The 12,402-nt window shown below is 46.1% G+C and overlaps 1 protein-coding gene and 1 long non-coding RNA gene across 3 annotated transcripts in view; one reads left to right on the top strand and one right to left on the bottom strand.

Moving 5' to 3' along the window:
* The window catches only part of Ube2n (ubiquitin-conjugating enzyme E2N), a 30,063-nt gene extending 26,407 nt beyond the window's left edge, over positions 1-3,656 (bottom strand). Inside the window, exon 1 of one of the 2 annotated variants that reach the window (XM_063262876.1) lies at positions 3,269-3,656. In XM_063262876.1, the coding sequence (XP_063118946.1) occupies positions 3,269-3,298 (30 nt within the window). In that variant the 5' untranslated portion in view covers positions 3,299-3,656. The remainder of the gene's footprint in view (positions 1-3,268) is intronic. The other variant, NM_053928.2, reaches the window with a different exon arrangement.
* A 2,366-nt stretch (positions 3,657-6,022) lies between these two features.
* On the top strand, positions 6,023-8,306 carry LOC102556774 (uncharacterized). Its single transcript, XR_593395.4, has 3 exons — positions 6,023-6,411; positions 7,293-7,436; positions 7,643-8,306. It is a non-coding gene; the product is annotated as an uncharacterized LOC102556774 (long non-coding RNA).
* Positions 8,307-12,402: the final 4,096 nt, after the last annotated feature.

Here is a 12,402-nt window from a genome sequence, read left to right as displayed (position 1 = left end):
TTTATCTTCTCTGTGTCCCCTTTGGGGCCTTTGACCAGTTTGGTCTCAGTCTTTGCTACTGTTTGATGAACTTAAAAGCCCTGGGTTCAATAATTAGCACCACGTAAAACTAGGTACAGTGCAAACTTGGAGGCAGGAAAATCAAGGTCATCCTCAGCTACAAATGAAGTTAGATGTCAGTTTATATAAAAGCCTGTGTCCAAAGAAAGAAGAAAAATATTTTTTCATACAGTGCTGGTTCAAATGAATGCAACTAAATACAGCAACAATGCCAAATTATAATATAAAATCACAGCTCCTGTAAACTTCTTTCAAATAAATCTCATGTCATTTAATGTTTGAGTGCCTATCATATATGCACCAAAGATTCTTGTGGCCTTAATGAGCTATGCCAGGATCACCCAAAGCCACATACAGCTTTAATCAGTGTTAAGTGCTACACAATGAAAAGAAGGGGATTATGGGAACACAGAAACAAACTACTTAGTATTTGCAAGATAGAAATAATACTGTCAGGTATGGTGGCATACACTTTTTTTTTTTTTTTTTGGTTCTATTTTTCGGAGCTGGGGACCGAACCCAGGGCCTTGCGCTTCCTAGGCAAGCGCTCTACCACTGAGCTAAATCCCCAACCCCTGGCATACACTTTTAATCCCAAAACTCAGAGGCAGATGCAGAGAGATCAGGGTTGAGGCCAACATAGTTACACAGTGAAGTGTTGTCTCATTTTAAAAAAAGTAATATTAATATAATCAATAGTAAAGTTCATCCTTTGAAAGTCGAAGACTACCAAGAAATAAACTGATTCAATAGAAGAGAATGTGTCTCTGTGGCCTCAGCTACCCCTACTGTTAGGTCTCACATTCCCATGCTGGCCTCAAGCCCCTAACAGCCAAGGACAATTGACTTCTAAACCCTACGGCTCCTATCATACTGGGACTATATGACTGAGATGGGTGTGGTGACACACCTTTAATCCCAGAGACAGACAAAGACAGGTAGGTAGTTTCTGAGTTCTAGGCCAACTAGGTCTACAGAGTGAGCTCCACCACAGCCAGGGCTACAGAGAAACAAAAAGCAATAAATGCATACAAAAGAAAACCCCATGGCTGGTTTATGTGCAGTGTAGATAGAACTCAGGACTTCAGGCATGCTAGGCCTCTACCTGAACTACATCTCCAGCCCTAAGGTTACTGTTCAAATTAAATTTTAATGTGAATATGTTTTCTGCTTGAGCTGTTGCTCCGTTGCATAGCATGTATAAAGCCCTTACAAATTTTCAACTCAATTCCCAAAACTAGAAATTTTTTTTACCGATAATACAAAAAACGGATACCAAAAAAAATGGATACCAAAAAAACCTCTTAATCTCTTAATCTGCCCTAGTGATTGGGGGGAGGGGGGCCCGGCCCTTTAAAGCTAAAAGTACTGAAGTCAATATTGAATAAGTATAATAAAGTACTATAAAGTGAAGAGTTCACACTACAGCATGAATTTATCATTATCTTGTTTTAAATAAGCAAAAGGAAACACTGAATGTACACTTAAGCATTGGGTGCCAAATGAATTGAAGTAGGAGCACTTCAATTTTCTGCTTTAAATCATTTCTGTAAGTATATAACCAATATATTCCACAGCATTTATTTTCTCCTTCAAGGTCTTCATATTACTGCAGCATATCAATTTCCAGAATCAAGCAAAACTGAAGAACTGTTCAGTTTACCGAGCATTGTAAACACTAATACAGAGAACTGTTTTCATTATCAATCTCTGCTATGTTTAGTCCATATATAAAGTAACAATAAAAAAAACCTTGATGGTCTGTGGTGGGAAGCAGTCGTTTTTTCAAATGGAATCCTGGTTAACATGATCATTAGTGGATGTATCACTCTGTGCATGTATCAGAACTAAGCCACATTCGGGACCTTCCAATGCATGAAAACCTACTTGCAAAAGATTCTGAGATTCATAACAGCAATGAACATTGGTGTTAAGGCTCCAGTGCTCCAGGAAAATTTATTCTTCCTTCCTAAGAATTTTTACCCTCTAAAAGGTCTTGTTTTTCTAATTCAAGCACCTTTCTGTCAATGACACCCCATTCTCGAAGACATTTGTGACTGCCTGAAGAAATACCCTGTGTCTCACACCCTTCAAAGAGGTCCTCCATTCCCTTCGTACAAATCTCCCCTAAAACTTTGGAAGAGTGGAATAATGCTATAAATATTATGTTCACTGGATTACGGCAAGCAAAGTGAAGCTTCGATTTGGGCACCTAGCTGGCATATTGAGCAGTGCATATTTTTAACCGATTTCCTTCATAAAAAAACAGATGCCAAAAAATTTAAGGATTTCGTTTTCTTGGGTTATAATACCTATGGAGTCCGAAGACTCAATGGTGTTACGTAAAGACTTTAGGAAATCAAGATACTAGGGCTCCCCCCGGCCCCCGTGGTTCCATATGTACTTATCAAAATACGGTATCCCTAAAGAACCACAGAGCCGCTCAAATAAGGCGCACAAAAGCTGAGAGGCAAACTATTTCACAGATTATCCCCATAAATGAGGCCCGTGTGCCTCAGAATAGAAAATAGTCTCCAAAGAGTTTGCCAACCGGAGTAAAATCACTTCACAGTGATAACCCGCAGAAACACTGGGAAGCGAACGCGGAAGCCAGGGCAACCGGGCGGCAAGCCCCCGTCGTCGCTAGGTGAGGGCAGCCAGGGCGAACATGTGCGGTCGGCGGCAGGACGCGCGGCCCTCCCAGAGCCGCCTCTCCGGGCCCCGCGGCCCCGCCCGGCTCTCGGTGTCCGTCCATTCATTCCGCACCCGGGACTGCCGCAGCCCCGCGCTCCTGCGGAGGACTAGAAGGGAGCTCCGGGGCAGAGTGGCCGGCCCGGGCCACAACCCGCGCCCAGAGTCCAGGCCACGCCGCTCTTCCCGCTCGCGGGTGAACAGAACCTGCGGAGGCCCGCACCGACCCCGCGCCAGACTCGAAGCCCGCAGCCCCGCCCTCTACCGGGCAGCCGCCAGGCCTCCCCTGCCGCGGCCTCACCGCCCCGGAGTCCCGGGTGTCCGGCGTTCAGAGGCGGCCGGAAGTCTTCCCGGCGCCCCCTCCTCAGCGCCCGACTTCCTCGCTGCGGAGGCCAGACCCTTCTCTGCGATGCCTCGGGCTTCTCAGAAGCTGCCGAGGGAAGCAGATGGCCGCACGGACTGGCTCGCTGAAGGAGGAGAGCAGAGCCAGAGGCCTGAAGCCTGCCTGGGCGGTTACCTTGATGATCCTGCGGGGCAGCCCGGCCATCTTGTCAGATCCCGAGTTCGGCCTCTGCTCTTGTCTCCGGCTCCGCTCGCCTCACGCACGAGTGGAAGTCCCGGGCTCCACTTCCGGGGGACGTCGCCGCGCCCGCCGTCGCTACCTCCGCCGAGGCCCCTCGGGAAATGTAGTCCCTGCTAGGGCGCGGGCTTCAGGCGGCCTTCCCTCCGACCTAGTGGCCCCCTCCCCCGCGCTCCCCGCCCCAACCCCAGCCCGGGGTGGCGGAAGTGACGCTCCGCGGCGGGGCAGGGACTTTGGGGGAGGCGGCGCGAGGCGGCGCCGAGCTTCTTCGCCCGCGGCAGAATTCGCGCAACTGGGCGTCCAGAGTCCACGAGCAGTGTACGTGCGACTACGCCTGCGTCGGTGGGCGACGTAACAAATGCCGGCCCCTGACGCAGCCCATTCATTCACTCGTTCCGTTTGTGCATTCAACGTGCCCGCATTGCGCGTGGCGGGCTGGCGCTGCAGCAATTCTCTGCGGACCGGCGGATCGCGCGCCCCTCCGAAGTCTCTGCCAAAGATTTTAACTGGAAGTCTTGCTAGTTTCCAGGGCCCCGACAAGGAATTCTAAACGTTTAAATTTCACATAAAAAGGGGCTTCTCGGGGCTGGGGATTTAGCTCAGTGGTAGAGCGCTTACCTAGGAAGCGCAAAGCCCTGGGTTCGGTCACCAGCTCAAAAAAAAAGGGGGGGGCCTCTCTGGCGACCCCCCAAAGAGCGTTAATGTCTAGGGAGGAGGCAAAAGGCACGGCCCCTATAAACGCCTGGACCCAGCAGGAATTTTATTCTTTGTGGTTGTTAGTTTTTCTGAGAAAGGGCTCCCTATATATCCAAGTCTGGCCTGATTTTCTCTATACCGTAAGCGTCGAGCTGTCTTGGAACTCATGATTTTCCTGCCTCTGCTCCCTGAGTATAGACAGGCTTGTGCCACCACTTAGGATTGAGCCTGGAAATGGAGATTTACTTGCTAACTAGCAGAAAGATCTGCTTAGAGTGTAAGGGTCCATGATTCGCCGAAGAATGATATCCAAATAGTATGTAAACGCAAAGAGTGTTTTGTTCTGCGAAAGTCCAGCATGCTGGGGTCTCTCATTCCAAGATGGAGACCTGGAAGTGAGGTCCCAGGCCGGATTTAAAACACATTGGGGAGGGGGGGGGGGTTGGGGATTTAGCTCAGTGGTAGAGCGCTTGCCTAGGAAGCGCAAGGCCCTGGGTTCGGTCCCCAGCTCCGGAAAAGAAAAAAAAAACCCATTGGGGGAATTCCGGGGAGGGGAGGGTGATCTCTATCCTAATCTTAGCTCTATCTCTAAGGACATTACAGAACCTTTGCTGAGGTGTGGGGATGGGGTGCAGGGGAGGCTGAAAACTGTTACTGGGGAAGTCTGGAAACTGCTGCTGACCTTGCCTCAGGCCAGGTAGCAGGCAACTTCTGAGGCCTGGGCTTGCCCAGTTCCCTCATCTCCTGAACCGTCCATGTGAAGCCTGTCATGGAGTCAATCTAGCCTTCTCAAGAGGTTAGAGAGTAATCTCCCAAACAACTGGATTACTCATAGAATATGGACCCTAAAAGTGGAGCTGTCTCAAATGGGTTGCTGGGAGTTTCCGTTTCTTTTCCTGTTGCTGTGCCCCCCATCTCCCCCCCAAGCAACTTAAAGGAAAAGGGTTAATTTCAGCTCAAAGTTGTAGGTTATAGTCTATTACAGGGAGACAATCACAGCAGCAGGGATTTAAGAAAGCTGGTCGCAATCAGTCCATAATCAGGAAAAGAGAGCAATGAATCGTACATGCTCAGCTTTCTTCATTTTTACAGTTTGCAATTAAGATAGGCATTCATCAATTAAATCCAAACAATCCCCAAAGGCATGCCCAGAGGCGTTTCTAGATTCTATCAAGTTGATAACTCGAACTTAAGGCTGGTGCCTTCTGAAGTCACATACACTGGAATTGTCGTTAAGGATGGTTGTGAGTCATCCCATGGGTCCTCAGCCAGAGCATCAAGTACCCTTTACTGCAGAGCCCCCTCTCCAGCTCTGTTCATGAAACTGCTGTTTAGGCTTTCCCAAGGTTATAGCCAAATAGCACACACAGTTCCTTCCCCAAGCAGGTCTGTCAAAACACAGGCCTTAACTGAATGAAAAAAAGAAAAGGGAAAAGAACATGACTGGTCCTAGGTATGGTGAGTAAGAAAGGTTATTGTAGATAAAAGGGAGACATAGCCAGAGACAGGGGCATCTGGAAGAGTCCAGGGTGGACATGACCAGACTTGAGTTGGTCTGTGTGGGGAGAGGAGAGGAGAGAGGAGAGGTGAACCAGATGCAGCAGCCTGGAAGCCCAGAAAAGAGTAGAGAAAAGAGCCATGTAACCAAAACAGTCAGATTACATAGGGAAGGGCAGCCCAGCCGCCAGGACGGAGAAGTTTAAGGTAGGAGTCTGGTTATGCTGGCTGGCCAGGAGAGCTCTGTAACAGGTAGGGACTTAGGGATGCTGGGTAACATTACCTAACAATGGCTCCCAGCACTGCCATCATAAAATTATTTTTGTTGCTACTTCATAGCTGTAATTTTGCTACCATCACAAATTGTAGTGTAAATATCTGTTTCCCAATAGGTTTAGGCAACCCCTATAAAAGGATCCTTTGACCATCCCCAAAGGCACTGCAACCCACAAGTTGAAGAACACTGTTCCCAATGATGAGTTAGTCTATAAGATATGAAATAGCCTGTGATTGAGAAATGTTTTATGCTGGGTGTGATAATAAAAGATCACATGAAATAACTGATATGCTTATAAAACGTACGAGGTAGAACTGTTTTCAGCTCCTTTAAAACGTTTTTTTTGTTGTTGTTGTTGTTGTTGTTGTTTTATGGGTATGTTGTTTCTCTACGTGCATGCATCACAGTAAAGACCCGGGTCTTGTGGAAATTGGAAGATCACCTAAGATTCCATGGGATTGACGTTACAGACGGTTCTGAGGTACCTCATGGGCACTGAGAACCGAAGCCAGGTCCTCTGGAAGAGCAGCCAGAACTCTTAACCGCTGAGCCACCGCTCCAGCCGACACACTATCACCCAGCTCCTTTTAGATTAGAAATAAAGGTCAAGGTGAGAACTTGAAAAACGAGAAATCTGGAATTGCTGGGTCTGTCATTAAAAGCAGTGCTGGGCACTTTGTGGGTTTCAGGCTAGTGAGATTAAGGGAAAAAAAAAAAAAAGATTAACAGTACCTGTGTCCTGAGTCGACCTCTGGCCTCCACATGCAACCCCACAAACATACAAATACAGAAAGGCTAGTTTAGAACCCTGTTTACTATATTCAAAGCAGATTTTTAAAAAAATATATATGAATAGGGTGTGCTGGTGCCCTCATTTAATCCCAGAAGCAAATGGATCTCTGAGTGTTCCGGGACAGTCAGGTTTATATAGTGAGTTCTAGGCCAGCCAGGGATACACAAAGAGGCCCAGATTCAAAACAAACTAAAAAGCCAAAGCAAAAACAAAAAAAAGTTGTTTTCTGATTCCGTGCCATTTGTAAACACACACAAAGTGGTGTTTTGAATGGGACCGGCCCCTGCAGGCTCATATAGTTGAATGCTTGTTTTCCAGTTGGTGGAACTGCTTAGGAAAGATTAGGAGGTGTGGCCTTGACTGCTCCAGCACCTTGCCTGACATGAGTGTTACTGACATGAGTGACATAATGGAAATGGACTAACCCCCTGAAGCTGTAAGCAGGGCCCTCAATTAAATGCTTTCTTTTGTACTTCACACAATATATTAGCTCAGTTGATCAGTGATCAGCGTACATCATAGGATCCTGTCTCAAATAAACAGAAGCAGGAGGAAAGGGGGAGGATTTAGTCTATGGTGTGCTCTGCTGTTTGGGGTCCTCTGGAGAAAAAGCATCATGAAGAACATGTGATGGAGGAAACTACTTACTATGGTACTGGAAAAAGACAAGTAACTAGAATCTCAACATCCTCTTCCAGGACCTAAACTGGCCAAAAGACTTCTTTTAGAGGGTCTGTCTGAGGAGATGGCTCAGTGTGTAACAGCACTTGCTGTGGAAGCAAGGAGACCTGAGTCGAAGTCCAAAACAATCACACAAGAGAAAAGCTAACGTCTACTTACAAGTGAGTGCATACCAGGCATGTACTTCTGGGTCTGGGTTCCTTGCTCAGAATGACAGTTTCTAGTTCCATCCATTTGCCTGCAAATTTCATGATGTCCTTTTTTTTTTTTTCCTGGAGCTGGGGACCGAACCCAGGGCCTTGCGCTTGCTAGGCAAGCGCTCTACCACTGAGCTAAATCCCCAACCCCTGTCCTTTTTCTTTAATAGCTGACAAGGGAGGGGACCAACTTCTCCCTTCTCTGAGGTAAAGAGGGAGAAGAGGAGGAGGCTTTGGCTCCTGATGGGTCACCAATGCTGCACGGGCCCAAGAGCTCTCTGGATTCAAGAATGAAAGACACATGTGCTAATTTTGATATGACTCAACTAGCTCAATGGTTGGGCACTTCTAAAACTCCCGAGGCTACCAAACTCTCCCCTCCAGTATTCCTGAGTTAACATTTTAAAAAATGTATTCTTCATCTCTGCTACTCCAGACCCAATAGGGGAAGTGGGCCCTGGATTGACTTTCCCAGGTTCTTACATTCCAGTGGGCCTTTAAATTTCATCTTTCTGGGAGCTGGAGAGATGGCTCAGCGGTTAAGAGCACTGACTGCTCTTCCAGAGGTCCTGAGTTCAATTCCCAGCAACCACATGGTGGCTCACAACCATCTGTAATGAGATCTGATGCCCTCTTCTGGTGTGTCTGAAGACAGCTACAGTGTACTTATATTCAATAAATAAAATAAAAAAATTTCATCTTTCTGCTTTGTTGTCATGGAGATTCTCCGTCCCTCCTTCACCTCTCTCTGTATGGCTGTATCACAATTCTTTCTTATCAATTGAAGCCAGCGTGGGGCAGGGACCCTCAGGTCTGGAATACTGGTAACTGAAAAAAGGCAAAACATTAGAACTAATAACCAACATAGAGGAGGCAGGGAGGGATGGAGGGAGGAAGAGAGGGGAGAGGAGGGGAGGGGAGGGGAGGGGAGGGGGGAGGGGAGGGGAGGGGAGGGGGGAGGGGAGGGGAGGGGAGGGGAGGGGAGGGGGGAGGGGAGGGGAGGGGGGAGGGGAGGGGGGAGGGGAGGGGAGGGGGGAGGGGAGGGGAGGGGAGGGGAGGGGAGGGGGGAGGGGAGGGGAGGGGAGGGGAGGGGGAAGGAAATTTCATTTAAAAAATGGTCCATTGGTCACCTTTAATAGAAGCCCTGTTTCACTTCACAACAACCATCAGTATTTGTTTGCAAGTTCCCTTATTGTTTCTGTCAGTGTAGGGAAACTGTTTTGTGGGTGGTCAAGACAGAAGTATCTGTGAGAGAAGGGTTCATGTACACTGACTCAGGCAGGCAGTGGGTGGGGAGGAAGACAAGGCTGAATACAAGGAAAAATGCCTACTGCCTTATATTCATGCCTCCAACAGAAGACTCCAAACACGTAGAGACTGTTGAGCAACACAGGACCCAAGGAATGTGAGAAGAGTCATCTTGAGTCATCACCAGTCCCTAAAGGCATTAGCTCAGTATATGACAGGGTTTCTCAACCTGTAGGTCCCGACCCCCTGGACTCAACTGAACTTTTCATGGGGGTCGCCTAGGACCATCAAAAAAAATTAAAAAAAAAAAACAAAACAGGGGTTGGGGATTTAGCTCAGTGGTAGAGCGCTTGCCCAGCAAGCACAAGGCCCTGGGTTCGGTCCCCAGCTCCGAAAAAAAAAAAAAAAGAAAAAAAGAAAAAACAAACCCAAAAAACAAACTCCATCCATATATTTACATTACAACTCACAACAATGGTGAAATTACAATTATAATGTAGCAACAAAAATAATTTTATGGTGGGGGAGGGCGGGTCACAGCATTAAGGAGGTTGAGAACGACTGATACTATCAAATCGAATGCGAGGAGTTAAGTCCCAGGAGCTTCTGGGTAGTAATAGTAGCCTTTGTTGGTGCTTTCTGTTTTCCAAGACGCGCTTTTTTCCTCCATGCTCTGGTCCAGTTCTCAATGGAGAGACCATTCCAGAGGGTGGTGACTCAGTTCTTGGCACCAGGCATTGTAGGAACAGGTAACAGCAGAGTCTCTTCGCTGCCACCGTGCACCACCCTGTCAGGTTACCGGAAGTCTTGCATTCCGTGTCGCCGAGCTTCTGCCTGGTGACTGTACACTCAGCTAGCCCAACGTAAACTACCTGGTCATAATTTCCTCCCATCTAGGAGGCCCCACTAAAGTCTGTGTTGCATGCAGCTCCTACCAGCACCGTTCCTTCCCCATCGGCAGCACTTTGTCTCAAGACCCAAACATTCCCCGTGTGCGTCACTATCTTCAGGAAATGACGCACTTAGTTCTGGAAGGACTGAACAGATGTTTGAAGCCTTTGGGGGTTTTGTTTTTGTTTTGAGGTGACGAAGCTCAGTGGAAGAGTGTTCACCTAGCATCCATGAGGTCCTAGATTCCACCTCAGCATTGGAAAGAGAAAAAAGATGGAGAAAGGAAACAAGAAAAAGGGACAAGGCTAGGTTGAGCTGACCCAGTTCCTTGTTTGTTGTTTGTTTGTTTATTTGTTTTGTTTTGTTTGTTTGTTCATTCGTTTGTTTGTTTCGAAACAGTGTCCCTCTGTGTAGCTGACCTGACACTTCTTAGGTAGCCCAGGTTGGCCTCGCCTCTGGAGTGTTGGGATCAAAGGCATGCTTCAGTGCTTCCTGCTTCCAATTCCCTGTTGGAGAGTTCTCCAATCAGAGTTGTAGGGATTGAATCAACGATTGGGATGAAATCCATTCTGGAACAGAGGTCATCAGACTTTAGACTCTTTGCTTACCTAAGTATGGCATCCCCAGCCAAGACTGATCTGCAGTGTGTCAGTTGTGGGCCTCTGCATCCTTGACTCCAACAAGCAGAAGAAATAGCAAAAAAGGATAATTTTATTTTAAATAGGATGTGATAAACAAAATAATGTTTAGAGCTTTAAAAATGAGAATTAGGTTAGCAAGGGATCAGGAGACAGAATTTTAAAAATTACATGTCTGTCTGTGGAATTGGTTCCCTCATTCTACTATGTGGGTTCCACAGATGAAACTCAGGTCACCAAGCTTGGTGGCAGGGTGAGAGAAAGATCCCTGATACCTAGCCTTCTGTTTCCCTCAGAGAGCTCAGCCCTAGGGTGCTGAGAAGTCAGACCCAATACAGCCAGTCATCTCCACAGGAGTTAATGTGAAAACTACCTATTTCCCTAGTTCCCTCCTCACTGAAAAGATCATTTTCTATCGGGTTTCCCACTACGTTTATACGGTGGCCCTAGTACAGATTCGACATCCTCAGTCCCTCCTGCACACAGCAGGAGATTTGGAAATGTTTCATTAACTGACAGGAGTGCCTGGATGGCCAGAATGTTCAGTTAACTGTGAGCTAACTTAAACTGTTCCCAATTCAGTCATCCTAAGATCCTGTGACTAACCTGAGGAGTCCCTTGTCTACACAGCTTCTATGACCGAAGGGAGACTATTAGTTTTGAAGTTCTATGTGGAAAAGGATGTTAACATCGGTGGCAAAACAAAATCCACAATTTAAAGAGAAAGTACAGAGAACATCAAGAAAAAGCCCTCCCATGTGAGGGCACATTCGAAACTCTTACATGCAATCAATGTCACGTATGGATGGTTATGTTTCTTTAAAGCACATGAAACCATCTGGTCTCATAACTCACTTAGGGACAAAAGAAGGTGACAGAGAAGGTATGATAAGGTCATGCGACAAGGCTTTCTATAAAAGTGGGATTAGGTAAATTCCAACACTGTTTTTAAAAAGGAGTTTAGTGAACAAACTTGCCTTGCCTCAAATGACCCCCCAGGGATCTATTTATTGCTTTGGGAAGGTAGGGTGTGAAAGCAGCGAGCTGTGGTGGACAGGATTTTTACATTCTGTTTATTTATGAGCCAAAATGAAGAACATATTATAGACTTTAAGGGAAAATGCTCTTTAGAAAGGAAGCATAGGGACTGGAGAGAGATGGCTCAGTGGTTAAGAGCACTGACTGCTCTTCCAAAGGTCCTGAGTTCAAATCCCAGCAACCACATGGTGGCTCACAACCATCTGTAATGTGATCTGATGCCCTCTTCTGATGTGTCTGAAGACAGCCACAGTGTACTTATATACATAAAATAAATAAATCTTTAAAAAAAAAAAAAGAAAGGAAGCATAGTTACTCATTTAATGGCCGTATGTATCCACAAGGATAAAACCTAAAATACTAACAGTGAATATTCTTGGAAGATGGGGCTCCCTTTTTATTTCCAATTTTTGAGAATTACTAAAAAAAAGTTAACAGGTGTAAAATGAATCTAAATGCTTTTCATGAAGGGGAAGCTGCTCTCTACCAATTCACCTAAATCCTTCTTATATCTCAATGATAGCCAGTGGTTAGCCTAGATCTTTCACTCAGCATTTATGCATGTCTGTATATATACACATGCACACTCATACACACACACAGACACACATACTCATACTCATACACACACACAGACACACATACTCATACTCATACACACACACACTCATACACACATACACACACAGACACACATACTCATACTCATACACACACACTCATACACACATACACACACACAGACACACATACTCATACTCATACACACACACACACTCATACACACACACACGCACACACACACACACACGATCTTTTAAGCCCATAACACGATCATTCTCTGATAAATCATGTTTTCTTCTTCCTCTATTTGGTGATATTTCCATGTTTATAACAGCTGGTGATATTCATAGTTACTATGTAGAGCATAATTTATTAATTTTAAATTTTGTCCCCTTTTATAATTGCAAATGGGAGGCATACAGAATAACCCAGTGCTTTAAATAGTCTATACTTGAAAAACTGCAAACTATTTTTAAGCATTAAAACAAAAAGTCTCACTTACTTTGGGTTGGAAATAAAGGCTTCCAGACAGTTCTGTTTGATACCGCCCA

Source organism: Rattus norvegicus, chromosome 7 (genome assembly GCF_036323735.1).
Source record: "Rattus norvegicus strain BN/NHsdMcwi chromosome 7, GRCr8, whole genome shotgun sequence".
NCBI lineage: Eukaryota > Metazoa > Chordata > Mammalia > Rodentia > Muridae > Rattus > Rattus norvegicus.
Note: the sequence above shows the minus strand (reverse complement) of the source record. Positions and strands in the feature narration are given on the sequence as shown.